The 26,512-nt window shown below is 36.1% G+C and overlaps 1 protein-coding gene across 1 annotated transcript; it reads right to left on the bottom strand.

The window, feature by feature from the left end:
• Positions 1-23,021: 23,021 nt before the first annotated feature.
• On the bottom strand, positions 23,022-26,109 carry LOC110110827. Its single transcript, XM_020842463.2, has 4 exons — positions 25,353-26,109; positions 24,953-25,245; positions 24,498-24,823; positions 23,022-24,423 (listed from the first exon to the last, which is right to left on the bottom strand). Exons 1-4 carry the CDS (start codon positions 26,107-26,109, stop codon positions 23,022-23,024), a joined length of 2,778 nt encoding a protein of 925 aa, XP_020698122.2.
• Positions 26,110-26,512: the final 403 nt, after the last annotated feature.

Genomic DNA, 26,512 nt, shown 5'->3' with positions numbered 1-26,512 from the left:
ATGAAAAATATCGTCTGGATGATCTATACTTAAAAAAAATTTTGCCTTCTCTGTTCGTTCCATTACTCGTTTGGGAGTATAACTGATCAGATCGTCCCGTACGAACATGGTTCGTACTGTACGATCAATTTAAAAATTGTGAATTTTAAAACTCTTCCCCAGGTGTGTGTGTGTGTGTGCGCTTAGTTACTCAATTACAATCACTCTCTCATACTCAATAAAATGAAAAATACATACTTCAATTAATAAAATATTCTAAGCTGATCTTGATTTGAAGTCTTCAAAAATCTGGAGTATGATTTTCCTGAAATGTTAGTACATACAAGAGTAAAAACAAATCTTCCAAAAGTGTTAGGAGAAAATAATAATCAAAACAATAATATTTGGAATCATGAAAAACATAAAATTTGCAAGAATGTAAAACATGCAAAGCTAAGTAGCAACTCTCTTAACAGCACATACACGCCTTCTGTCCGCTTGCACACATGTTGTGGATCCAGTGGCATGGCATAACACTACAGTCATTTGCCCATTTCGTATAGTTAAACTGTCGTACATACTTGTTGCTTTATGTAGGAAGATTATAGTGCACTAACGAATCTCCTGCTTAAGCTTGCAGATGCTGATATCAATTACATTATTTTGTATTCACTTTTAGACAACACTCTATGTGTGTAATAGGTCTCCTACGGTAGCTCGTAGGAGCTCGCAATTGTTATAGTCTTACAGCATTTGTTGTTACCTTCAACCTTCGCCTGAAAGTGACATGTTACATGTTTATGTTCATGTTCACAAAGGAATCCTCATCCCTACAACATATCCTTCATTATTTCCTATTATGCAAATCAATATGCTCATTTGTAACTTGACGTTGGCTATCAGTTGAGTTATATTCACTGATGATCTCTTTAAGTGTTTTGGCTTGCAAGTCATTATATGTTGACAATCACCGCTTGTAGTCGGAGGACAGTTAATGCTGATTGTAAGGAGATGTTGACCTGTAATACGAAAGCAAAAAAATATCAAGAAACAAAATTGCATACCTGTCGGGATGTCCAGCCACGAACGATGCCTCTCCACATGCATGTTGGACGCCATACCTCAGTATGCCTGATATCGCATCCCCCACGATATCCTCGCATCATTAAAAGGCCGCATTAATGAGGCATACGGCCGCTTGGCTTTTTCGCACTCCCTTTCACACGCTCCTTCAGTTCTTTCGTTGTCGTTCGACTTCGCTCCTCCAACGACACTCCTTCCGGTTGGATCGAAAGTTACAACAATTTGATCGGAGGCAATACGAGAGCTCACCTGCGATGAGGAAACTTTTGCCCTTGCATGTGCTTCTTCGGTTCCTGAGTCACTGTTCGACCTCGCCCCTTCGACTACTTTCTTTCCTGTCCGATAGGAAGTTATGACATTTTGATCAGAAGCAAGGGGGAACTTGCCAACTGTGAAACAACGACAGGGAGCTCGCTCACGTGAAGATAACCTTCTCCTTTTCGCTAGCCTCTTCGGATCCTTCGTTGTTGTTCGACTTTGCCCCATTAGCAACGTTTCCTTCTTACCGGAACGAAAGCAACAACCGGGAGCTCGCTTGCTCAGAAGGTAACTCTCTCCCTGTCGAGCACTTCTTCAGCCAAATCCCGTATATGTGTCGAACCAGAGAAGAAGAAGAAGAGATGGGCTTTAATTAATTTTAATTAAGAATAATTTTATTAATTATAATCAATTTTAATTATAATTATTATAATTGATTATATTTAACTTTAATTAAATAATTCAGATTAATTAATTTTAATTAAAGTTAATTTTAATTAATTATAATTCATGATGTTTGTGAAGGACCAGAGAACCACCTATACGCGCTCTCGTAGCATAGTAGAAGGAAGCCCGGTGCGACAATACGGCGAGGTGGGTAACCCCTATACACACTCTTATAGCGTGGTGGGGAAAATCACTTATGTTCTCATACTGGTACTGTTGAAGGCCCCAACACGCTCATATAGCATGATGGGATGAAAAGATATACGGCCCAGTATCCCCCTGACACCTACCATACACACTCTTGTAGCGTGGTGGGAAGGCCCAGACTCCCTACATTTCCCCCAAATGGGGGATACACCGAGATGCTGCCAAAATTTACACTGATGTACACAAAGTTTGAACAATATGAAGATCTCTCTTGAGCAGCAATACAAAGGACCCATACTTGAACAGAAATGCATAAAGCTTGAACCAAATGTGTAGATGACTTGTACGAACAATAGGGAACAGGACTTAAACTGAACTATAAGAAATGGAATCCCAAATCCTAAAATACACAATAAAGATCAAAATACAAATGTCAAATAACAACTTAATGCATTCAAATAAAAATAATCAAACAAGTAGGGGGCTCGTGATGAACAGGAGCTCGATGCATACAAGTAATGAATAATAGTCAATTTACAGCATCTGAATAACCACAAGCAAGAATCAATCATCGAAACCTATAAATACATAATGCAATGTACATAATGAATAATGTTAATGAATGCAACAGACTCCCATAACGATCCCTACGAGGTCAAAAGCGTTGTACTTACAAGTAATAGCAGTCAATTGTAGAATATACGAGTTTCTCCCAGCTGCATCAATGAAGGCCAATATACAAATGCAACAATGCTTTCAATGCATACGAATAATGATGTTCAATCAAGTCCAAATAATATTAATCCACTGTAAAGAGTATAAATGTCTTCTATATGCAACAATGAAAATCTCGAGACACAAGCAACAGTGCCTGTAGATTGAAAAGGCAACACTGGCAATTGATAGTAGAAGACCCATCACTGCAAATAAGTACACAAAGCCCACCTGAGATTGGTAAAAGGTGGATATGATACAGAAACAATGGCTCTTCTACGAACACTTCCAAGAGATCGTACTGAATATGACCAGTCCCTGTAAATAAACAAGATCTATTTGTGGATAACAACAGTGGGTAAATTGTGGAAGACCCCTGTGGACACAAAAGTATATAAGAGCATATGACAAATGAGAGCATGGGTTGACTCCTCAAAGAGAACCTTTGTATGAGAATGGCAACTCTTGTAAGAATGGAAGAAATGTTTGAGCAAAATTGAACTAAACTTCCTAGTATTCCAAAGTTTTTTCTTTGCCTTTTTTCAGAGAGAACATTTCTGACATCTATGAGCCATGGAAGTGCAAATGATCTTCAAAGTTTGGCATTGCGACACAATATACCATGCACACTGGTATTGTTACGGTATCGTCTCTACCAACGTTATGCAACTAAGGAATACAAGTACCTACCGATTTCTTGGACATAATCCTTCCATGAGAAGGGCACTTCCTGTAAGAATGGAAGAGATGATTGAGCAAATTCAAACTAAACTTCCTGGTGTTCCAAAGTTCCTTTAAGAAATGCAAATTCTTTCAATACCCCCATGATGATCAGACTATTGTTCTTATTGAAGAAGTCATGAACGATAAGAGCACTCAGATACCTCAACTTATCTTAGGGGCTAACTACTTAACTATGGAGGCTCCATCTTATAGAAACTCACAATATTGTATTTCAGGGCAGCAACCACTGATTTCAAAGTATGGGTCATCAGTAAGAATGCAATCATCTAAGGTTGAAATGATTGATTCTTTATTTAAGTCAACAATAAAAAATGATGATGATGGTATAATGGAAGGGCTGCTTATTGATTACTACATGAATCCTAAAAAGATCTCCCCGTGAACAAGAAGAGGGAGTCGACATCAGGATAATGAGGTGCCTTATGACATCCAGATGATAACACTACGATCCACTTGAAATTAAAAGCAGGAAATAAGCAATAAAAGACCACGGGCTGCTGGAGTACAACGATACGCCACCGAATTTGCAACATCCTTACAAGCGGATAGAAGACGTGTACGAGTATCCAAATAGAATACTGCATTCAAATAGCGGTCACCTGCACAACTGATCGACGTCAAAATACAAAAAATTCTCATGCACATGCACCATAATTTGTATATATATATATATATATTAGACAACAATTTTTTTACAATTTTCACAAATTAGTAGATCTTATTGTAAAAAATACAGAGTAGACAAGATTCAAGCCATGAATGAAATGACCCCAAACAACACAAAGATGGCGGTGTTGAATTAAAAATCTCAACCGGATGGGTTAATTTCAAATATTTCAAAATGCCCTCAGATTTTCACAAAATTTAAATATTTTCAAATGATCCCAAACACCCTGATGATGGTCATGTTGAATGTTTATCTAAACCGGAGGGGTTCACAAATACATTCAAATGTCTCTCAAATTCCCAAAAATCGGATGGGTTTCAAATATTTCAAAATGTCCTGAAATTTTCACAAAATTTAAATATTTTCAAATGATCCCAAACACCCTGATGATGGCCATGTTGAATGTTTATCTCAATCGGAGGGGTTCATAAATACATTCAAATGCCTCTCAAATTCTCAAATACTTGAAAACCAAAAAATCTTGAAATCAATCAAATCCAAAATATTTAAAATTGAAATAATCCATCAAACTACTTAAAGCAAAATCTATCCATCCTCCATAATAGTTTGTCGGAGTGAACAAATTAAAATTACTTCAGCTTACATAGAGTTAATGCCTAGTTAAAAATATCACTATGATCCATTCTCAAACAATCTCTTACTAATAAGGACGTGGTATGCATCCTCTGACCGACAGTTTTGTCGCCAAATGGCACTGCATGATAAACGGTTATGACCGAGGTCCCTCTAAACCAAATGATTTTGCCGTCAAATGGAACCACTAAATAACGATTATGATCAAAGCCAATATATTCCTTAGTGGCATCAAATCCTTGATATATGAATCAATAGGATAATCAATGGGGCACAAAGCCCTCTATTAGCTAAGGTGAATTCAAAGTTATCCCCTTAGACAAATACACCCCCCAGGTCTACAAGGAACCCTAGGACGAAACAACCCATGGCTGCCAACAAGGATCCTTCTATTAGGTTGGGTTGACTACCTCTTCTGACAAAGTAAACCAGGAACAGCGATAGCCCGAACTCAACCCATGCTACTACTATATGCCGGATATCGTGTATCTATGGGTACAACATATTCATTGACGACTAGCCTTAATCAAAAGTTCTCTCTCGTTATCGGGTGCGGAAATTAATTATAGGAGCTCACGCCTATAAGAAACCATAACTCAGATCATAAAGTCCTCGCAAAATGAGGGGAAAATCTCTGGGTAGTGTCTTATCTACAAACCCATCTGCCTTCCCAAAATTTATCCCAGAACTTACTTCCATTAAAACTCCCTCGAAAAAGCAGCGGGGTAGGCCGGGGCCGAATTTTTAGAGCCATAGATTTTTAGGGACTCCGCTGGAGACTAGTTTCTCTTTTCATCTCTAGCTAGTCATTCATAGGCTATAGTAGCAAGCAAATTAATATGGGTAAACATTTCAACTTTTTTGAAAATAATATTTTAATAAGATTCATTGGAAATTCAACCAGTAGGATTTTTACTCTATTTTAATTTTCATTATGCTATTATTTAATCTACATATTTTTTTGCAGTTTAAAAGTATGGGGTGATGTATCAAAATTTAATTGCTAACCCTTGCCTTTCATTTGTACAAAATAGAAATGCAGGTCACCCCAATCACCGTCCAGCTGGGATGAGAAGTCAGGATTCAACTAGCGAACACTGTCATCAATATCGGAAGCACTAGAGCTACCATCCACTTTGGTGGGCTCGAATTCTCAGCAACTACTGCAAGAGCAACAGTCATTCTTGTGTACGGCATAAACTCTGAAGAGCTTTCTGGAAAGTCTCATTCTGCAAGGACTACTATACAATGTGCGCATCTGCCAAAGTCGCAAATTACTGCCAGGGATTTTGCCCAAAGAAGAGTCTCTATATTTGAAAGACTGTCCCAGCCTGAAACCTTGACAGCAAAAAGAGTTGTTGATGGAAGAAAAATTTCTGTGATGACTACAAACACCACTACTCTGCCCAGAGAGCCTGTTGCATCTGGGAGATAAGATGCTAAAGCTTCCTCATCTAGAGGAAAGCTCAATAGAAGACAGAGGAAAAGAAATGCAAAACTGCACGCTCAACATTTACTAATACCAATTCATCCCCCAATATACCGTCCCAAGAGCCAGAGATCGATATTCCCACTCAGAATAGGTTCACTAACCTGAATTAGGTAAAGAGAAACAACTATTCTGGTGAGCTCAAACAATCCTTCTGGGAGTGTCGACCTGAAGCCCCGACCTCTCAGAAGACAAGAGAGCCTGAATGTCTATATGCCCGAGTACATCGAGTTCTGAAGACAGCTGAAGAAAAGAGGGCTAATGAAGAACAAATTCCAGAGGCTGCTAGTTATTAAAGCAAGAAGAACCCCTCTGAGTGAGAGGCTATCATCTGTTGTAATAGCAGAAAGAAGAGGATACTGACGATAAGCTCCACAGGAAGCACATCAGGGCGTGACACTTAGACAGCATGTCCAGGAATCCGCCATCGAAAGGGTCCAATGGAAAGGCAAGCAAGTATGGAGTTCGAAGCCTCAGAAATAAAAGATGACTGAAGAAAAAGATAGATTAGGCATGACATTTGGAATAGTCTTACAAAGATCCGCCCTTGCCAATCAAATCCATAGAGGTCCAAAAGAAGGTCCATAATGACAACCACCATAACGACGATCGACACCTTGGGGAGTACTCTAGGGGATCCAGTCATTCACCTACCTCAACAAGAGAAGAAGTTTATTTAGTCCGCGGATCAAAGAAATAATCATTCCAAGCTAGAAACCAAAAATCCATTGGCGACGTCGCTCAAAAATTCGGGTATAAGAATAAGGAGAAGAATAAGAATATGATGATGATGACACTATGAAACTCGAAGTGATTTACATGGCAGCCACATTGATGATGAGGGTGGTATGATGAAGATGACCAACAATCACAGCCAGATGAACGTGTTTATGGACATCGCTACAGGGATAGATCCATTGCCAGTAAAAGTTCTCACTCCTCAGAGGAAGGGGAAGAAGAAGTCGGAGAAAACCCCTTCGCTGTCGAAACCGTCACACTCGCTAAAATGAGAAGGCAAGTGAAGCAACAGATCAGAGCAAAAGATAAAGAAATATTTCAATTAAATGAAAAAATGACTGAGATGATGACTTAGATGACAACGATAATGAAGATGATGCAGAAGGCCACTTTTGTAAGCCCTACGCCAGCTCAGGCTATCAACCAAGCTGCGAGCATTGCTCCAGCAAACCTTCTAAATCCCCAAGCGTCCCAGACCTCAGGGGTGAAAGGTGTGCCTGAAGGTGACAAAGAGACTGATGATCCGACCCATCAATGTACTCCACAAAATGTGAGGAGTGCCTCTGAACTTGTAATTGTCGCACAGCTAGATAGATTAATTAGTAAAAAGATTAAGGTCATTATAGCTATTGAACAGGCAGAGAAATTGCTAGGCAAAGATCACCCGTACTCGGCAGAGTACGATCAGGTGTCATATCCAAAGGAATATTTTATACCAAAATTTAATATTTTTATGGCAACAAAAATCAAAGAAAACACCTAACACGCAGTTCAAAGCTACTTGTGGAAACACGGGGGTAATGATGCTCTATTATTCCGGCAATTTATTAGCAGCTTATTGGAACTGGTTTCAAATGTTACACTGAGTTGTCAAACGATTCTTCGAAGACGTTTGTAAAATTAGAAACTTCATTCGTAAAATGGTTCGCTAGAGCAACAGAGAAGATTAACATTATTGATCTCTCCCTAGGTAAAAGGAGGAAGGATGAGTTAGTAATGAAATATATAACACGCTGATGCAATCTCAGCATGAAATGCGAGCAGGAACTGAAAGAAGAACATACAGTCCAACTATTGATAGTGAACATTTATGATAAAATATAACCATTCTTATGCATGGCTTCTATCACAACCTTCCAAGACCTACTGGACAGGGTGGCAAAGTTTGAAAAATTAAACTTATCAAAATCTAAAAGCCACCCTAACAAACCAAAAAAGGTCAAATCACATGATGCTAGGAAGAGTGAAGCTTACTCCACATTCCCTTCCAGACCTGATAAAGAAAATAGGTGGCACATGATGTTGATAAAGGAAAACTGACAGTATATAATGTAGATAAAGAAAAACAACCAATGCAATATGAAGATAAGCCAAAACAGGCTTATAATCCTAATCCTCAACCAAAATTAGTGCTTTGTGGAAATGATAGACTACGAACCTTTCCTGGTGGAGGAGAGCACCAGAGACAAATAACGAGAATTTGTGATAGAACATTCACATTCCTCAAAGAGAATGAATAAAGAATATTCATTTAAGAGGGAAAGTATTGCTAAACTGTTCCGACAAGCACTCAATGCCGGTCTCGAACTGCCATAATGTAAAAGACCTGAAGAGTTTAAATATAGTGGCGACCCAAACTATTGCCCATATCATCGGATAGTCAGTCATCCAATTGAAAATTATTATATTTTCAAAGATTGGCTGGAAAAGAAATACAAAAGGGGAAAGTGGACATTATCGGATAACGTGTTAATTAATCCTAGAAAGGAATCCACCCGGGTAGTCAAGTCCTCTTTCGTACCCTTACTTAAAAAAAATAATAAAAGAAGTTATTCAAGAGGAGCGATGGGAGATTGTAGTCTCTAAGAAGACAACCAAAATGCTGAAATAGCTAGGAGTTCTGGGTATTATGTGGAAGTCTCCTACCGAGCAGTACTAAATTTAAGGTGGTTGTCTGTGCTACATACATCTACCTCCAAATAACAATTTGGCCAAGCTAGCTCATTAAAGTCCTATAAAGCAAAATTAAAATCTTCCAGGAAGAAAGTCAAATGAAAGAAGCTTAAGAAAAAGAACACTGCAACTCAAAAGGTCGTTGATGTTTTAAGCGAATATTACCAGACTGCCAGGAGGTCTATCAAGCTCGATGACTTCATGAATGAGCTTAAAATAGATAAAAAGAAAGAAGAAGCAGTAGATGAATCCCTTCCTACGGAGATGGGCCGAGTCATTTCGGTGATATCAAAGATATCGAAAAGGGAGGAATACGTTGAAGAAGCGGCCCCTGAGTCCTGTCTGATGCTGTCATCAATGGACTGCAGCTTAGAAGAGTATCTATGTTTTCCAAATTAAGATGATTCATATCCCAATATAGCATCGCAAATGGAGAAGGTGAAACTGGGGGATAATTTTGAGTCTACAAGTGAATCTCCAGACGCGAGAATGGCCAACTCCAAGGAGAATACTTCATTAAATAAGTCTGGATCAAATTAAGTGGCACAGGTGCAGTTGAGAACTTGCAAGGTACTACCACCTCGACTAAAGAAGGGGTTCTTAATAAAGACAAGGAGAAGAACATAGCTATCAATAAAAATATTATCCTCAAAGACTCTAAGAAGAAAGAGGCTTCAACCAAGGGGATATATTATAATATCTTATCCCACTTGAGGAAGATCCCAGCATAACTCAGCATATACGATGCCCTCTTGATGTCTAAAGACCTTGAGAGACTCTAATTCAAGCTTTCAAGGACCCCGAAAGATATGAGGCGTATTTTGTCGAGCACAATATGACAGAGGTGTTACAAGCTCGAAATGAGCCAATAATCCCTTTTGCTGAGGATGATCTAATGCTTGGAACGATAGATCACAACCGCTTTGTATGTTATGGCAGGGGGGGCAATATGCGACAATATGATGATCAGTCAGATTTTGATCAATTCTGGGTCCTCCATAAATCTCATGAGCTTAAAGACATTGAGATCATTGTGCTTCGATGTGCAGCATCTTGGACAAGAGAAGTTAATGGTACATGGCTTCAACGAGAAAAGGCAAAGACCCTTAAATCATTTATGTTGCCTCTTGTATTTGATGAACTTCATAAAGAAGCCAAGTTCCATATAATTGATGTGGACACTTCATTCAAGGTGCTACTAGGTCACTCCTAATTGCATGAATATGGTGTTGTGCTGTCGACACTACATCAGTGCATGAAGTACCTGAGGGATGGAGAAGAATTCAGGATCTCTGATAATATACAGCCCTTTGCAGTACATAAAGTAACGATATATGAAGATGTCAGATACTTCATGCCAAAGAAGCTAAAGAGGCCAAGCTCCCTTAAGGCTAAAGTATCAAATTCAAAGGCTGCAAAGCAGATCGAACAGGAAGGTGAGAATGAGTACAAGCACATTGGTGAGTATGAATTTAAGTTTTGATGGGTGGATTGACAGTAATAATTGCAAGAATGTTTGTTTCCTCTTGAAGAAATTTAACAAAAATAGGAGTATCTATAGAAGGCAATGTCCTGTCATTTTTATAGGATTCAACTTCTCACCATTTAGAGATAGACTAGAGAAAGCTTAGAGTGTAAAAAGAGCATCATTTAAAGAATCATATATCTTCAAAATGGTTTACAAAGAAATGAGCCCATGATTTAATTAGGGGTTGTTTGACAACTTTCAGCATGCTCGTCATTGAAAAGCAAATTTTGTATGGTTTATTGCGTGGTCCTCCTAGCCTTTAATGTTGCTATCATTGTCTATCTCGACTTGTGGGGAAATTATTCTATGCGGCATTCGAACAGGATGAATCTTCCAGATTGTGACTGTACACTCTCTGTGTACACAATGTGTATATTGATTTGGCATACACTGTGTACAACATATATGTACACTCACATATCCGGACAGTTTTTCCCGTCCGGATGCCGCACACAATAATTTCTCTGACATGTGGGCGTGTGCTTAATTACTAGTGAAGAAGAATTCAACTTCATTGGGTCGAGCTGATTTTCCTTAGGCAATTGGTTTGAAATCATTTCGGCTCGATCACAAACAATTTCAGGCATCTACAAACTCTATGCAATGCAACAGGTCTTGCCTAAGAATTATCGAGCTATTCGGAGCTTTTTTGTTCATTGGTTTAGTTGAATCAAGTCAAATTGAGTATGATTCAGACTTTTTATGACGCGTTAAGATGCATGCATGCTAGGAAAAAGCTATGCTTGGTCAAATGGTATTTTCTTATGACCCAAATACTTGTTAACATTTCTAAAGCAATTAGAGTGATATGGAAGATGGAAAACAGTAATTTGAGGTTAAAAAAAAAATTATGTCAACGTATACTATGTACATTCAAATTAAAACAAAACAATTTTTCATTGCAAAGTAATTTTTCTTTTAATTGTTAACAACACGACGCAAAATCATCTATATCTATCATTTTGCAACAAAGTCCACAGAAAAAATAGAAGAAACTCACATCTTTGTGCATTGAAGAAGACGAGGGCCTTTTGCAGGGCAATCGCATATTCATCTCGCGGAGGCGATGACTGATTATGCCTAACTAAGCTCTTGACGATGATCGGAATTCCAACAACCACAAAACAGACGAGCGAAAACAAGAATATCGTCCTAACAAACCTCAACTTGCAAACAATGCAACCCAGGTCAACATACTTTTCCTTCCTCATCTGATTCTTCGCTGCCAAGAACATTGTTGAGCTTAGCTCGTTCGAGAAAAGAAAATCCCGATCAAGCTCCTCGTTCTCCGGTGATTCATCATGAATCTCCAATGCGCCGCCCCACTGGTTTCTAGAAAGCATCTTGACCCCAAATTCAGAATCTAATAGATAAAAAAAAAAAAAAGAATCAGAACTCGCGCGATGTGTATAGACATGAGAAAATATCAAATAAAGAAAGACCTATATATGTTCAAAGAATCGCCAAACAATTCAAGCACTGCAGTGTAGCGTATTTTAAACTAATCAGACAAAGAAAAGAAACAAACGCAGTTGCGAAACCAATAGAAAGATCCAACGTAAACGAACAAAGGAGAACATAAATCATTACCGCAGAAAATTAAATTAACAGAACCTGAATCCGAGATGTTTTTTGAGTCGAAGAGCACTTAAACCTTACTCGACTGAGAGAAAGAGAGACTGCGATAGTTTTAGAAATCTGCTTGCGTATGGAAAATCATTGAAGAACGTTGCACGTTCGGGCCGGGCGGCTTGATTTGATTTGAAATGAATGGTATGCGTGTAGGGTTTTCAATGGTTTTACTTTGTCTTTGCTGTTTTTAAGCCCTTTAGCAATACTCGAGCTTTTGAAGCAGACGCTTACGAGTTCCCTCCCTTCTGCCGTTCAGCCTTTAACAGAATACAGCCCAAGCTTTGAGATTCCCGCAATGCGAATAGTAGCATAGATTTGGCGTAATTAGAAAATTAAAATTTCGTCCATAAAAGCTAAGCCAACATTTTCTTAGAATAAAATTTAATATACAAAAATATATGCAGACCATCTTTTGATTAAAATTTAACACGAATGAATTTTAAAATTATTAAATTTATTATGACATCAAAGAATTATATTTTTAATTAATTTTTTATTTACTATACTCTTTTCAAAATAAATCTAATACTTTTAGTTCAAAAATAACCAAATTTCATGAAAAAAAAATTTATGAGAAATAATGAATTTATTATTATCAGTCCTAACAAAGAAGCTTAGGCGTACTAATGTATCTAATTTATCTCTCTAATCGCTACCCTTTCTCTTTTCACCAAAAAGAAATAAATTTGAGACAAACTTTCAAAAAATAGGAGTTATTACAAATGTACAAGGCATCTTACTCTCAAATAGAGGGAAAATTATTCTGCGTGGTTATCAAACAGTCCGAAGGTGAATCAGAATTTGCCACATCACGAGATACAGAGCACCAATACATAACTAAAATGTGACTTGACACATTCCGATTCGCCTCTAGACAGCATTTGATGCGCACAAAATAATTAACCTCAAATAGAGATTATCATAAGAGTCCACATCAATCCGATGATAATATTGCACTAATTACAAGCTTTGGCCTAAAGTTCTCAATCATTAAGCTACGAGTTCAACTCCTATTGATTATTTTTAAAAAATATCATGCATTTTCATTTAGCTCTTATATTAAAATTTCATCTATAAAATGTATTAAATAAGTTTCTATGCTGTAAAATATATATTTTAAACAAGCACTACACAAAATTAATCATAATTTATTTTACACTAATCTTAAAATAAATCTAATAAATTTAAAATAAATTCTAATTAAAAATTTATTCATTTTTCCATGCTAGAGCTTTCTTGCCTTTGAACCTTTTTCAAAATTAATGTTATTTTAATAAAGAAAATAATAAACTTGGACATATTTTATGACACTTTAATAGGAATATTATAATATATATTATATTCACTCGATTAAAATTCTTACAAATGAAATTTCAACCATGACATTGAAATTCAACTACGGTGCTAATGTGCTAGATTTTACAATACGTCATTTCTACTTTTACTATTGGATAAGATTTGTGTCATGAGTATGATGGGAGAACTCACATTTTTCTTAGGACTTCATGTAAAACAACTAGAGTTTGGCACATTCAAATGTTAAACCAAGTACATAAATGAATTATTAGGAAAGTTTGATATGAAGATATTCAAATTGAGTAAAAGTCCTATAAGTCAATCAACTAGACTTGATTTAGATGAATCAGAAAAACCAATAATCAATAACTTTATAGGAGTATGATAGGTTCACTTTTGTATCTTACTGCTAGTCGACCTAATATTACGTATGTTGTATGTTTATGTGCAAAATTTCAAGCTAATCATAAGGAATCACACTTAATAATAGTTAAGCAAATATTTCACTATTTGATTGAAACTCATAAGTTAGGCTTATGGTATCCCAAAATTTTATTATCAGGTAATTTAGTTGCATATTTTGATGCAGACTATGCTGGTTATAAGGTTGATAGAAAAAAGTACATCCGAAACTTGCCAATTTTGAGGATCATTGCTTATTTCTTGGTCTTCTAGAAAATAAAATTCAGTCACTTTATCCACGACTGAGGCAAAGTACATAGCCGCAGGTAGTTGTATTGCTCAAGTTCTATGGTTAAAGCAACAAATAAATGATTTTGGAATTGAGCTTAAAAATATTCCAATTAAATGTGAAAATAAAAGTGCTATAAGTTTAACAAAAAATCCTTTACAACATTCATGAACTAAATACATAGAAATTAGACACAATTTTATTAGAGATCATGTTAATAAAGGTGATGTGAATATAGATTTTATAAACATAGATTCTTAAATAGATGATATATTTATAAAACCTTTAGCTAAAGAGAGATTTTACATGTTAAGACGTATGCTTGAGATGTTAGATCCTAACTTTTAAGCTTCTTTTATATTTTTTAATTATTCTTTTTGATGTTGTCAAAGGGGGAGAAGAACTATATATATTGGTCATAATTCATTTTACATGCATATATTTAAGGAGAGTTATTTTGTTTAGCAAATTAGCATTCAAAAATATTTCTCAATTATCATTTTTTTTTTAATGCTTAAAAGTTATGATGAAAGGTTAATTTGCACCTTTGTTATAATTATATCCAACATAAGTTTGTCGTCATGAAAAAGGGGAAATTATTGATATTATCTATCACATGACCTATTTTAGAGATTTTGATGATAACAAACATATGCTTGGATATTCTAATTTGTGTGCTAAGCATTTCAGGTGTAATGATATGCATAGTAATTACTTATGGGATTTATATTGCACAACTCAAGTTCAATCAAATGTTGAGATTAAGGTGGACCAAGATAGACAACTTGAAGGATTTTATATTATCGTGGGAATATGTTAGTAGTCCATTAATACTTGCATGAATTGATTTGCTCACAATTTAAACTCTATTAATTATATAATAATCTTGATATAGAAATCTATAAGATTTCTATATTAAATAAATTTAAAAACCTTTATTGATTGCATAATTATTATCAAATATTGAAAGTTATATAATTATGGAATTAAAGGTGATAAGCTTATATTATAAAACTTTTATTATTTATTCATTTTAAATTAACTTATTTCACACCAATTTATTAATGTATGATTAATTTAATATAAAATACATTATATTATTATATGAATATTCAATATATCCTTATATATTTAAAAATGTGTATGAGTTTTTATTTTACTGACTATAATCTTACTTTGACAGAAACGTGGTCTACTTTTTATTGCATTAGACATTGTGTATAAAATTGATGACATTGTGCATCTTTTTAAAGATTTATGGCACACTTTGTGCATCTTTACTATTTGGGCTAATTTTATGTCTCTTTTTACTTTGTGAACCATTAGGTATATTTTCTATTTTTGAATATGTTGTACTTTTTTTACTTTTTAGATCTTTCTAATATCCATAATCTAAATTTAAATGCTACTAATAACAAAAATAAACATATTAAAAAAGAAAATAAAAAATAATAAGACATCAATCTTGCAAAAATTATAGTTTAGATATGTTTGTCTATAGGAATATGAAATTTATCTCCTCATCTACATTCAGTCATAATTTAATTTAATGTTTTGAAAGATTAAATTTTTTAAGAAAATTAATTTGTAGATCAAAGTAATTTATAACCCATTTCGACGATCAATTTCAAAATGTTTTTCTTGTTAAAAACATAAATATTTTAAGAAATACAATTCAATGCAAGTTCAATATTCCATTAATATCAAGATCACATACAACCATATTCTAAAAACATATCATCTCATCATAACATCTCATATCACAAAACATCATAATTAAATATAAAAATACTAAACTCACGAAGCAACATCACAACATCAAATACAAACACTCATAAGCAACAGCATGATAGAAGTACATCTAAAAATCTGAGGGACCCTCGTCTGGAGGAGGTGGTGGATTGAACATTGGAAAATAACTACTAATTATAACTACATTTATATTCACTAAGTCAAATTGTCCATGAATCCACCTCATATCTTCATTGTAACGAGCATTCTTTTAGTTAAGGTAAGTCTTAATTTTATCAAAATGTTGATCAAAATGAGTCTCCAATCGATCGAATTGTTGGACCATTTCCTTGTAGTAGTTTTGGTTAGGTCCAAATGTATGTACTGGGGAAGGAGCTCCCCTTTATTCCTTAAAACCATCACTATCTGAACTCTGATCTCTCCCAAAAAGTACCTGAAAACAGGCATTAGTGAAGTAGATATGAAGTTATGTGGGAGGATCATGATGGAACAGGTTGTACTTTTTCTCTAGAATATAGGCAACTAAATATCCTAAAGTCACGTTTTTCTTTCTCTTGTGATGTGGAAGCCCAATTTCAGAAAGATTATAAATGTAGTCCATGATGAGTTTGGCTTCATTAAAGGCTTTTTCAGTCATAATCAGATAGGTGACTGTGGAAAAGAGTGGAGTCATATTTATTTGATCACTAGCTTTAGGGATAATAGAAGTTCATAAAACATGCTGGATGACCCAGACATTTTGAGGTAAAGTGTAAACCTTAGATAAATGACACACTCGGGATACACCTCTAAGAATTTTATTAATTTCAATCCAATCAAAATTGGCCCTAGAATTCAAAGTGTGGGCTCATATGCCTTAGATTATTAAACGAAGAAAGTAGCCTAAGTCTTCCTTGGTAATTTCCACTCCTGTTTCTGAACATAAGAACTAATCCTAGAGTGGTCCTCGTTAAATCTCATGTTAGCCAATAAGTATTGAAAAGTTTCTTTGTGGTAGGCATAAATAAGAGTAAGAATGAAAGAGAACTAAGTCAACACAAATAAGGTCATAACAAAAAAATGAAGATCACCCTGAATGAGAAGTCTTGAGTGGGTGATCTTGGTAGCAAAATACCTAAAACAAGCATCCTCATTCGCCTCAGAAAGGATGTTATCATTAGAAAAGTTATAACACTTGGAGAAGTGGAGATAAAATTTCAAAAATGGGGTTTGAATACAAAATTATAAATCCTGCTGTGAATATCATAACCAGATCTGAGATAGAATCACATATGACCTTGAAAGGTCAAAATGGAGTTTGATCTAATTTCTAGATATGATATTCTAAGTAGATTATCATTGACCTCATGCCAAAAACCTTATGAACAAATGATATATCTCCCCTATGGAAGAACATACCACTACTTGACAATTATTTGGGTATGACGATAACAATTATCAGTTACTAAATTTTTCCAAAGAGTACTAATGGGCTTGGAATTAAGTTTGAAAATTTCTTTTGGAAAATTTAGAATTAAGTTTAGATTTAAATTTTGAAATTGAATAGGCTATTTAAAGATGATATACTGCCTCAAAAAGCTGAGATAAAATCTCCTAATGGGTTTAGATTTAGAATTATAAATTTTCTCTAGGCTATCGTAGCCTGATTTAAGGAAGAACCATATATGACCTCGAGAGGATCAAGATAGGGCTCAATCTAAAATTAGACCACGATAAACAAGAGGAGATGATTTTTAGCATCATATATAAATTGATATTAACATATGATGAATCCCTTTGAATAAAGAGAATATCATCTTTTAGCAATCGTAAGATTGTGATGATAATAATCATTTTAAATTTAATTTCCCAAAAGAAATATCAAGTGAGGTTTAAAAATTAATTTTTGAAAATCATGTGTGTGTGGTTCTAAATATCCTATGAGTGTAAGCCCTTGTAGTTAATTACATCGTAGGAAGATAGAGACTCCTACAGAAACTCTCAATTAAAATAGTGGTGAAATTTTGTTAATAGATTTTCTAAGAGTGATACAAAAGGAGGCAAATTTTAGAATTTTAAAAGAGAATGGATCAAAATTGAACACTTATTAATGAATTCAAGGGAAGAAGCGTAGGAGACACTTTGAGATTCTGGAACCATCCAAAAGTGTCCCAACCTAATCTAAGTGTTGGGATTTATATTTTGGATTGAAAGAAAATTTAGTTAAAGTTGAGCATTTTATTAGAAATTTAGGATTATATTCTCGTAAATTGGGGTCTTATAATCCAAGATCTGCCCCAAATCCTAAATCAAAATTTGGATACTAGATCACAGTAGTCTAAACCTAACTAATATAATATAGAATATGAACTTACCCTGGCCTGGATTGGGGAGCCAGCTAGCCACCTAGTTGATTTTAAATACTTGAATCTGGTCATTTTTATGATAAAGTGGTAGCGACATTTTTATTAAAGTTTTGGAGAGTAGGTACCGACATCTAGAGATTTTCATAAGTGGCCCCTTTGACTTATGATGGGTGAGAATGTTAAATACTGATGCAATTAAAATTTAAACTTATTTAAATATGTTTATAATGCAATGCATACTAGTCAACACATCCAAATTATGTTTGCTTGAAATATAACGTTTTGTAAAACCACACCATGAACTTGGCATAGATAATAATGTTTTGTAATATACATGTAATCGTCAATCAATGTTGGCCAGTAGTATCCAAGTCTTTTGATTCTCAACTTCATTTTTGGACCCAATTGATGAGCACCGCATAGTCCAGAATGGACTTCGTTAATGATCTTTATGGCTTCTCATTTATCTAAACAACACAGTCACATCTGATCGAACAATCAATGGTATAACAAATTATTGACTAGTGCATATGATAGGGCAAGTTTCTTGACTTGGATAGTGAGAGATTTATCTTGAGGAAGTTTTCCTTCTTGAAGGTAGTCGATTAATGGTTGTCTTTAGTTGCCTTCTTCATCAGTTGTTGAAGAGGCAAAAAGTATCTGAAGATGTTGCTTCATGATGTGCTCCAAATCTATATGGGAGAAGGATTTATGACCCTAAATTTCTATAGGAATAGAGTATTCTTCCGGACATACAAATTCCTTTGCAAGCTTTGCTAAGGCATCCACCGCAAATTTACTTTCATGGGGAACCCTATATAAACTTATGAAAAAAATCTGCTCAAGAAAGTGAATGGTGTATTGGTGGAATTTTAGGATATTAGGATTCAAAACCATATAGGTTCCTATAACCTGGTTGATCAATAGTTGAGAGTCACCAAAGATCTTAATCACTTTAATCTCAATCAAAATTTTAAGTTCAAAACCGATTATCAGAGCTTCATACTCAATTTTGTTGTTTGTGCAAGGCTCCGGTAAATGGTAGGAAAAGTGCATTATACCATTCTCCGATGTTATCAAAATTAGACCAATTTTGGCATTTCTAAGGATTATGGATTGTTGGGTTGTGTCCCATTGAGAGGATGTCACACCATTAAAATATAATTCCTAGATATTGTCTTCATATTTCCTTAAACTCATGATTTGTTCGTCGTGTAAATAATCATTCAAAAAAGAATCCGTCGTTAGCAGGTGTGCCTCTAGGAAGTCGACAATGGCATTCCCTTTCACAGCATACCGAGGAATGAAAGTAATCTCAAATTAAAGTAATATCATAGACTATCGAGCAAGACATCCTGCAATGTAAGTCGGGTCATAAGATACTGCAAAGGATTAACTATAAAGATTAAATTGATTGAATGAGAAAGCATGTAATGCGTTAGTTTTTGGGTTGTAAAAACTAAAGCGAGATAATGTTTTTTGATTGATAAGTATTGAATTTTAGTGGGCAAGAGTCTTCAGCTAAGGTAATAAAGAGAATTTTCTTTTTCTTCATCATTGCCTTGAGCTAATAGAGGACCTAAGGACTCGTCTAGGGCCGCAGTGTAGAGGATCAAAGGTTTCCCCAAAACAGGGGCTGCCAAAATAGGTGGGTTAGAAAGGTATTATTTGATGTCATTGAAGGAATTCTGACACTTCTCATCCCATATGAAATTAGCATCCTTCTTAGCTAGGACTGAGAACGGTTGACATCTCCTAGAAAGGTTAGAGATAAACCTCCTTATATACGACAACCTACCTTAAAGAGACTTTAACTGAGTAAGGCTCCTAGGAGGTGGCATATCTAGGATGGCCTCAATTTTGGCGGGATCAATTTCAATTCCCTGGTGTCTCACCACGAATCCTAAGAATTTCCCTGAAGTGACACCGAACACACACTTCAAGGGATTCATTTTTAAATCATAGTGGCATAACCGTTCAAAAATAACCCTTAAGTCATATATGTGAGCCTCTTTGAATTTACTCTTAATAAATGGATCATCGATGTAACACTCAACTTGATTATGGATTAAGTCGTCAAAGATATTAGTCATGGCCCGCTAGTAGGTTGCCCCAACATTTTTAAGGCCAAAGGGCATTACCTTATAACAAAAGATTCCTATGAGAGTTCTTAAGGCAGTGTTTTCCTTTTTTTATACGGTCATCTTGATTTGGTTATAACCGGATGAGCCATTCTTTTTTTTTTTTTTGAAAGAAATGCATCAAATAGCATTAAAGGCAAAAAGGAATCTAAGTACAAGTAATAAGGGGATCACATTCTTCCTTGATTAAGCCTAACATCAAGGAAGGAATAAGATCAAAAGAAGAACTATCAAAGAAAAAACTATTCTCCAATGCCATAGTAGCACAACAATTTGCTACTTTATTACATTCTCTAAAAGCATGGAGAAAGACAACCTTATTAAAATCTTGTAAAAAAACATAAATCTTTATGTGGCCACTTACCCACATTCTCCTTATTATCCTTCAAAGAATTCTGAATGAATTTGATGATATTCATACTATCACTTTCTATGATAAGCCCTTTACACTCCAACATCTAGCTCTTCAAAAACTCTCTAACCGTGAGGACTGCTTGTAATTCAAGATGGCCAATATCCCAATGCATTCCATTCTTTCCAAAAGCACTAATAAATCTTCCTTTGTAATCCCGAAAGATTCCTCCAATGCCAGCCAAATTAGAGCTTGTCAAAGATGCATCTACATTTATCTTGATCCATTCTTTCGGTGGAGGGTACCAAGTTCTTTGAGACTCCCAAAGGAGATTAGTACCCCAGCAAGATAGAAATGGACTGGATTTGGAGACAGCATAAAATAAAGCATTAGCAGCAATAATAGAACACGGCACAGCATTCTTACCATGTTTAGTATCATTTCGACTTCTCCAAGAATAATATACCGTAGAGCAATACAGCCGAACAATCCCAGGATTCTTTACAGACATCTTCCTTAAGTTCTCCAAGCAACACTCCAACGAATGAAAGTTAGGAATAAAAATTCCCCATTCCCTCAACTTCAGAATTATTTCAATCAGATAATTGCATTTTACCATAATATGTTCATACGTTTCATCAACTTGGCAACCTCTAGGACAAAGACCATTATCTGAAATTTTACGATTCATGAGAAACATATTGGTTGGTATGGCTGATTTACCAAGTCTCCACCAAAACAATTCAATATTCTTGCTCATCTTCAATTTCTTCACCCAGCTGAAATATTCCACATCCTCCATATTGCATTTGTTGAGCCACATTTGTTCAAAAACCATAGCAGACACTATCTTCCCCGAACCAATCTTCAACAGCTCCATCCGATCCTCCACATTATACTCAATAGGAATTTGAGTGATTATAGAGATTAAGTATGAATGAAATGCTCTTTGTAACAGATCATAATTCCACATACCATTATCAAGAATTAAATGCTGCACACTCATACCTTCCAGGAAATTGTTGTCCACAAAAGTAGACCAACGACTCAAGCACCTATCAAGCACCCAAGTGTCATTTAAGATGCTGATTTTATATCCTTTCCCCACCTTCCATCGAACCACCATCTTCAAATTCTTTCCGCCATCCAGTAAGATTCTCCAAGCATTTGAGCTGATATTACTGTGAGCTTCATTCATTACATTATCCCCATATTTACTTTCCATGACACGGTGAAGCAAAGAACCAGGCTTTTGAATAAAATTCCATGTCACTTTGGATCTTAAAGATCCAATTCTCTGTAAAGGCGAATGTAAGCCCAAACCTCCCATACTACTAGGCTTACAAATATCATTCCAAGCAATGTAATGCATCCCCTTAGTGCCATCTTTATTATTCCAAATAAAACTTCTACAAAGCTTCTCCAATTCATGTAAAAGCCTCTTAGGAACCAGAGACTGGGTAATAAGAAAATTTGCCATAGAGAGCAAAGAACTTTCTACAAGGATCAATTTACCTCTCAAGGATAAAGATTTCCTGTTCCAAGCATTAAGTCTTTCCATGGCATTACTAAGAACTTCTTGATAATCAGCCATCTTCATTCTTTCAAGTGAGATTTTTACTCCTAAGTATCTCATTTCCTTCACTATCTTAAACCCAAGTAGTCTACCAATCTTCCTCCTCATCTGATAATTGACTACCTTACCAAACATCAATTGAGATTTGCCAATATTAATCCGCTGCCCAGTCCACTTACAAAACTTCTCCACAATTGTCTTCATACTTTTAGCAAGCTCAACCGATGCATGAGAGAAAATAAGAGCGTCATTTGCATATAACAAATGCGTAATCTTTGGCCCTCCACTTAAAACTTGAATGCCAAGGCTCTTTCCTCTTTGCTCCAACGAGTTAGTAATCAATTGGAAACACATGATGAACAAATAAGGTGAAAGTGGACATCCCTAACGGAATCCACTCTGAGCATTGATCCATTCAGAATTCTTCCCGTTAATAATGATGGAGAATCTCACATCCACAACACATTCCAAGAGTAAATTAGAGAAAGCACTAGGAAAACCATACCATCTCAAAATTTGACGAAGAGTAGTCCACCCCATGCTATCGTAAGCTTATTCCATATCAAGCTTCACGGCCATCATTCCCTTATTATTTTTTTGAAATTTTAAACTTATGGAAAATCTCCTGAGCAAGCAGACAATGTTCAGCAATAGATCTACCATGTATAAAGGCATCTTGTTCTTCGGAAATCATTCTAGCCATTCCCTTCTTCAATCTATTAACAATCATAGCAGCCACAATTTTATAATTGGTTTGACAAAGGCTAATGGGCCTATAATTCGATGGATACAACAGGTTCTTTATTTTAGGAATTAAGACAATCAGCGTGTCCTTCCATTCCTTATTCATATGGCTGGAATTAAAAAAATTCCTAACTGCATTCCAAAGAGTTTTCTATATAATATTCCAATAACTTTTGTAGAAGGAAGAGGTAACGCCATCCGCACCAGGCGACTTGTTGTTCCCTTGCTGGAACACCGCACTCTGTAACTCATTTTCAGTAAACTCAGCATTTAACAGCTCCATGTCTTCGGCACTCAACTTCTGATTCTCCTTAATAGATGGCCAACCCGTGACTTCACATTCCCTATATTCCCATTTCTTCTCAAAGAATTTGGTGAAGACTTTCTCAATTTGATACTCATCCACTTGCAACTTATTCGCTTCATCTTTGACTTGGAAAATACGATTCCCATTTCTTCTGGCTGTTGCAAAATTATGAAAAAGCTTAGAATTTGTATTGCCATCCTCATGCCACCTAGCCTTAGCCCTTTGATTCCACCAAGTTGAAAGTCTTCTCATCATGATATTAAGTTGATGAACCTTATTTCTAAGTTCAAACAGGTCATCATCAGACCAATTATTACTCAAAGCTTCTTTGTTTTGCAACTCAAGGATCTCTTTCTTCAGTTTATCCTTTAAGGCATTCAAATCCTTGCATTTATTACTACTCCAGAAAAACAAGGATTTTAAAGTACGATTAAGCTTCTTCTGTAAGACTTCATACTCATTACCTTCATCATGCTTCTTCCAGGAATGATGAACTATGCTTTTAGCCGCCGGATAAGATCGCCATGTATCTTCAAATTTGATTGTTCTCGGCTTAGGTTGTATTATGTCATCCATTTTGATCACAATAGGACAGTGATCAGACGCCATCCTCGCCAAATGTCTGTTCACTACCAAAGGAAGATTCTGCATAGCCAAAGAGTTCAAAATACATCTGTCTAACCTTTCCCATATCCGAGAATTACCTTCTTTGTTGTTACACCATGTGTATCTTGGCCCAACAAATCCAATGTCATGGAAATCTGAATTTGCCATGAAGCTCTTCATTTCTCTCGGTCCCTTAGAAAATAAGAACCTCTTACCACCTCTCTTCTCATCTTTGTTTAGAATACAATTAAAGTCTCCCCCAATAATGGAAGGACTAGAATTCTCCATGCTCCTCTCCAATTGATTCCAAATATCACTTCTCTCCTTGTTGCAACGGCTTCCATAAACCGTAGCAATCTTCCACATTCCTAAGCTAGGAATCGAAAGATTACCAATGATCTCCTGAGAAGAGGCTTCACAAACCTCAAATGACACCAACTTAATGTTCCATAAAACCAGAATACCTCCAGAAGTCCCAACAACAGGTTGGTGAAAATAATCCCACTCATTGCCCAAAAGGCAATCCACCTCCATTCTACCAATGCTAGACAGCTTTGTCTCCATAAGCCCAATAAAGAAAACATTTTCATCTCTAACCATCTCCTTAAGATATAGGGAAGCCTCTTTCTTCCTCGCTCCCCTACAATTCCAGAAAAGAATTGTAGACATGATTAACAAGGTATAGAAGATCTTCCCCCACTATTGGGGTTCAACCTTCCATTCCTCTTCTTCTTCTCACTATTAACAGGTCCCAATGACTTCACTTCTTTGGCTAATTTAACCTTGACATCTTCATTACCATACTTCATATCAAAATTTACCATTGGTTCCAATAATTTCGAGCCATTGTCAACCACCTTGTCATTACTAACAGCCTGTCCCAGCAATTCTTCCTCATTCTCCTCAACCAAAACAGCAAACCGGTTTGTTGATTGATCGAACATACCAGTTACAACATCTTTTCCAGAGACTTCATCTGCCTTATTATCGTTACACTCATCCTGAACTTTCTCCTGGACTTCTTCAACCTGAACATCCGTCTGACCAACAGAAGTTCTCTGTTATGTCTTCCTTCCAATATCCTGCTCATATTTATTTACTGCATTGCTTCTTCTACCTCTTCTATTCTTGAATTGGACATGAATCCATGGACCATATTCAGTACTCACCACATAATGCCCATTGTCATGTCTCACCAAATTGTCCTGCCCATTATCTGATCCCATGCTCTTCAACGATTGATCTTTAATCACCATTGTGACATTTTCTGGACAAGTCTTCTTATCATGGCCTACCCTTCCACATTGGTAGCACATAAGATCAATTTTCTCATATTCCACCCTTTGGAAAAATCTCCCAGCCGAACCTTCAACCCACGTACCATTCAAAAGTTTCTTCTCTAAATCAATTATCACACAAACACGAGCAAATTCTCGTTTACTCCATCGGAAAGTATTTCCATCTACATACATAGGAGATCCAAAGCAAGAAGCTATTCTAGCTATGCTGTCTTCATCCCAGCAATATAAGGTAGGCAAGGTAAACGGATCCACACCGGTGCCGATATACCTTTGAACGAGTTTGGATCAAAAGCAGGAGTCCACCTATCCATCCCAACGATTAATCCATTCACATACCATGGGCCCCCATTCAAAACTTCATCAACCACCGCACACGAATTGAACGAACAGAGTATCCAATCCAATCCAATTGAGGTCAAATGAAATTTACCATATTGGCTCCATTGTCTTCTTAGCTCCGAACTGCAAACTGAGAAAGGAACTCCATTCCCCAGAACTTTGAGTACAATCGAGTTTTTCAATACTCTAACATTATCAGCTTCCCTTTCCGCGTTCAATTTTACAGCCACACCGTCCTCAGAGAATTGCATCAAGTCTCTATCAAATGTAATCTTGATTGGCTTTGGTTTCGACCAAGCCTCAGCAACTTCGCCCATGTTCTTCACAATATCTTCCTTTCGGGTTTCCAAAGAAATAGCTCCATCACCCATATTCCGCACTTTCTGTGCATCAAGAACCTCGGAAAAATTTCTCACTCGTAAGACCAAATTTTGAGAAGCCGAAGACTCAACATTCATCAAATCAGGTAGATCTTCAACAATCGTATCCACTCGTGCTTCCGATTCATCCATTATCACATTCTTTCCTTTACCTTCAACAGTTTCTTGACGGCTCAACGGCTTACCTCCTTCCCAAATCACTATTGCATTAGATTTTCTATCGCTGGACCGAAGAGAACCAGATGACCGTGGAACAATCATGGAAACCGGCTGAAGATGCCGATGATCCACCGGCGCAGCCACCATCGATCACAGAAAAACCCGTGAAATCCGATTTCAAAACCAGGAAGAACTTTCTTTTTTTAGAATTCAAATCGGACGTTCTCTCTCTTAAAGCTTGCAACCATTAAGAAAAAAACCGGATGAGCCATTCATAAAGGAGAAAATGACATGGTAAAAGGTAATATCCACCATAAGTTCAGGTATAGGCAAAGGAAATTCAACCTTGGGATATGCCTTATTTAGATCCCTATAATTGACACAAATCTGAATTTGACCATTTTTCTTTCAAACTGGCATAATGCTAGCCACCTAAGAGGGGTATTGTTCCTCTTGAATAAATTTGACTTCGACCAACTTCTTGATTTTGGAAATAACTTGTCCTCAATCTCAAAGCACATGCATCGAGGAGCTTATTTAACATGAATGG

This window comes from Dendrobium catenatum, unplaced genomic scaffold (genome assembly GCF_001605985.2).
Source record: "Dendrobium catenatum unplaced genomic scaffold, ASM160598v2 fragScaff_scaffold_858, whole genome shotgun sequence".
Taxonomy (NCBI): Eukaryota; Viridiplantae; Streptophyta; class Magnoliopsida; order Asparagales; family Orchidaceae; genus Dendrobium; species Dendrobium catenatum.
Note: the sequence above shows the minus strand (reverse complement) of the source record. Positions and strands in the feature narration are given on the sequence as shown.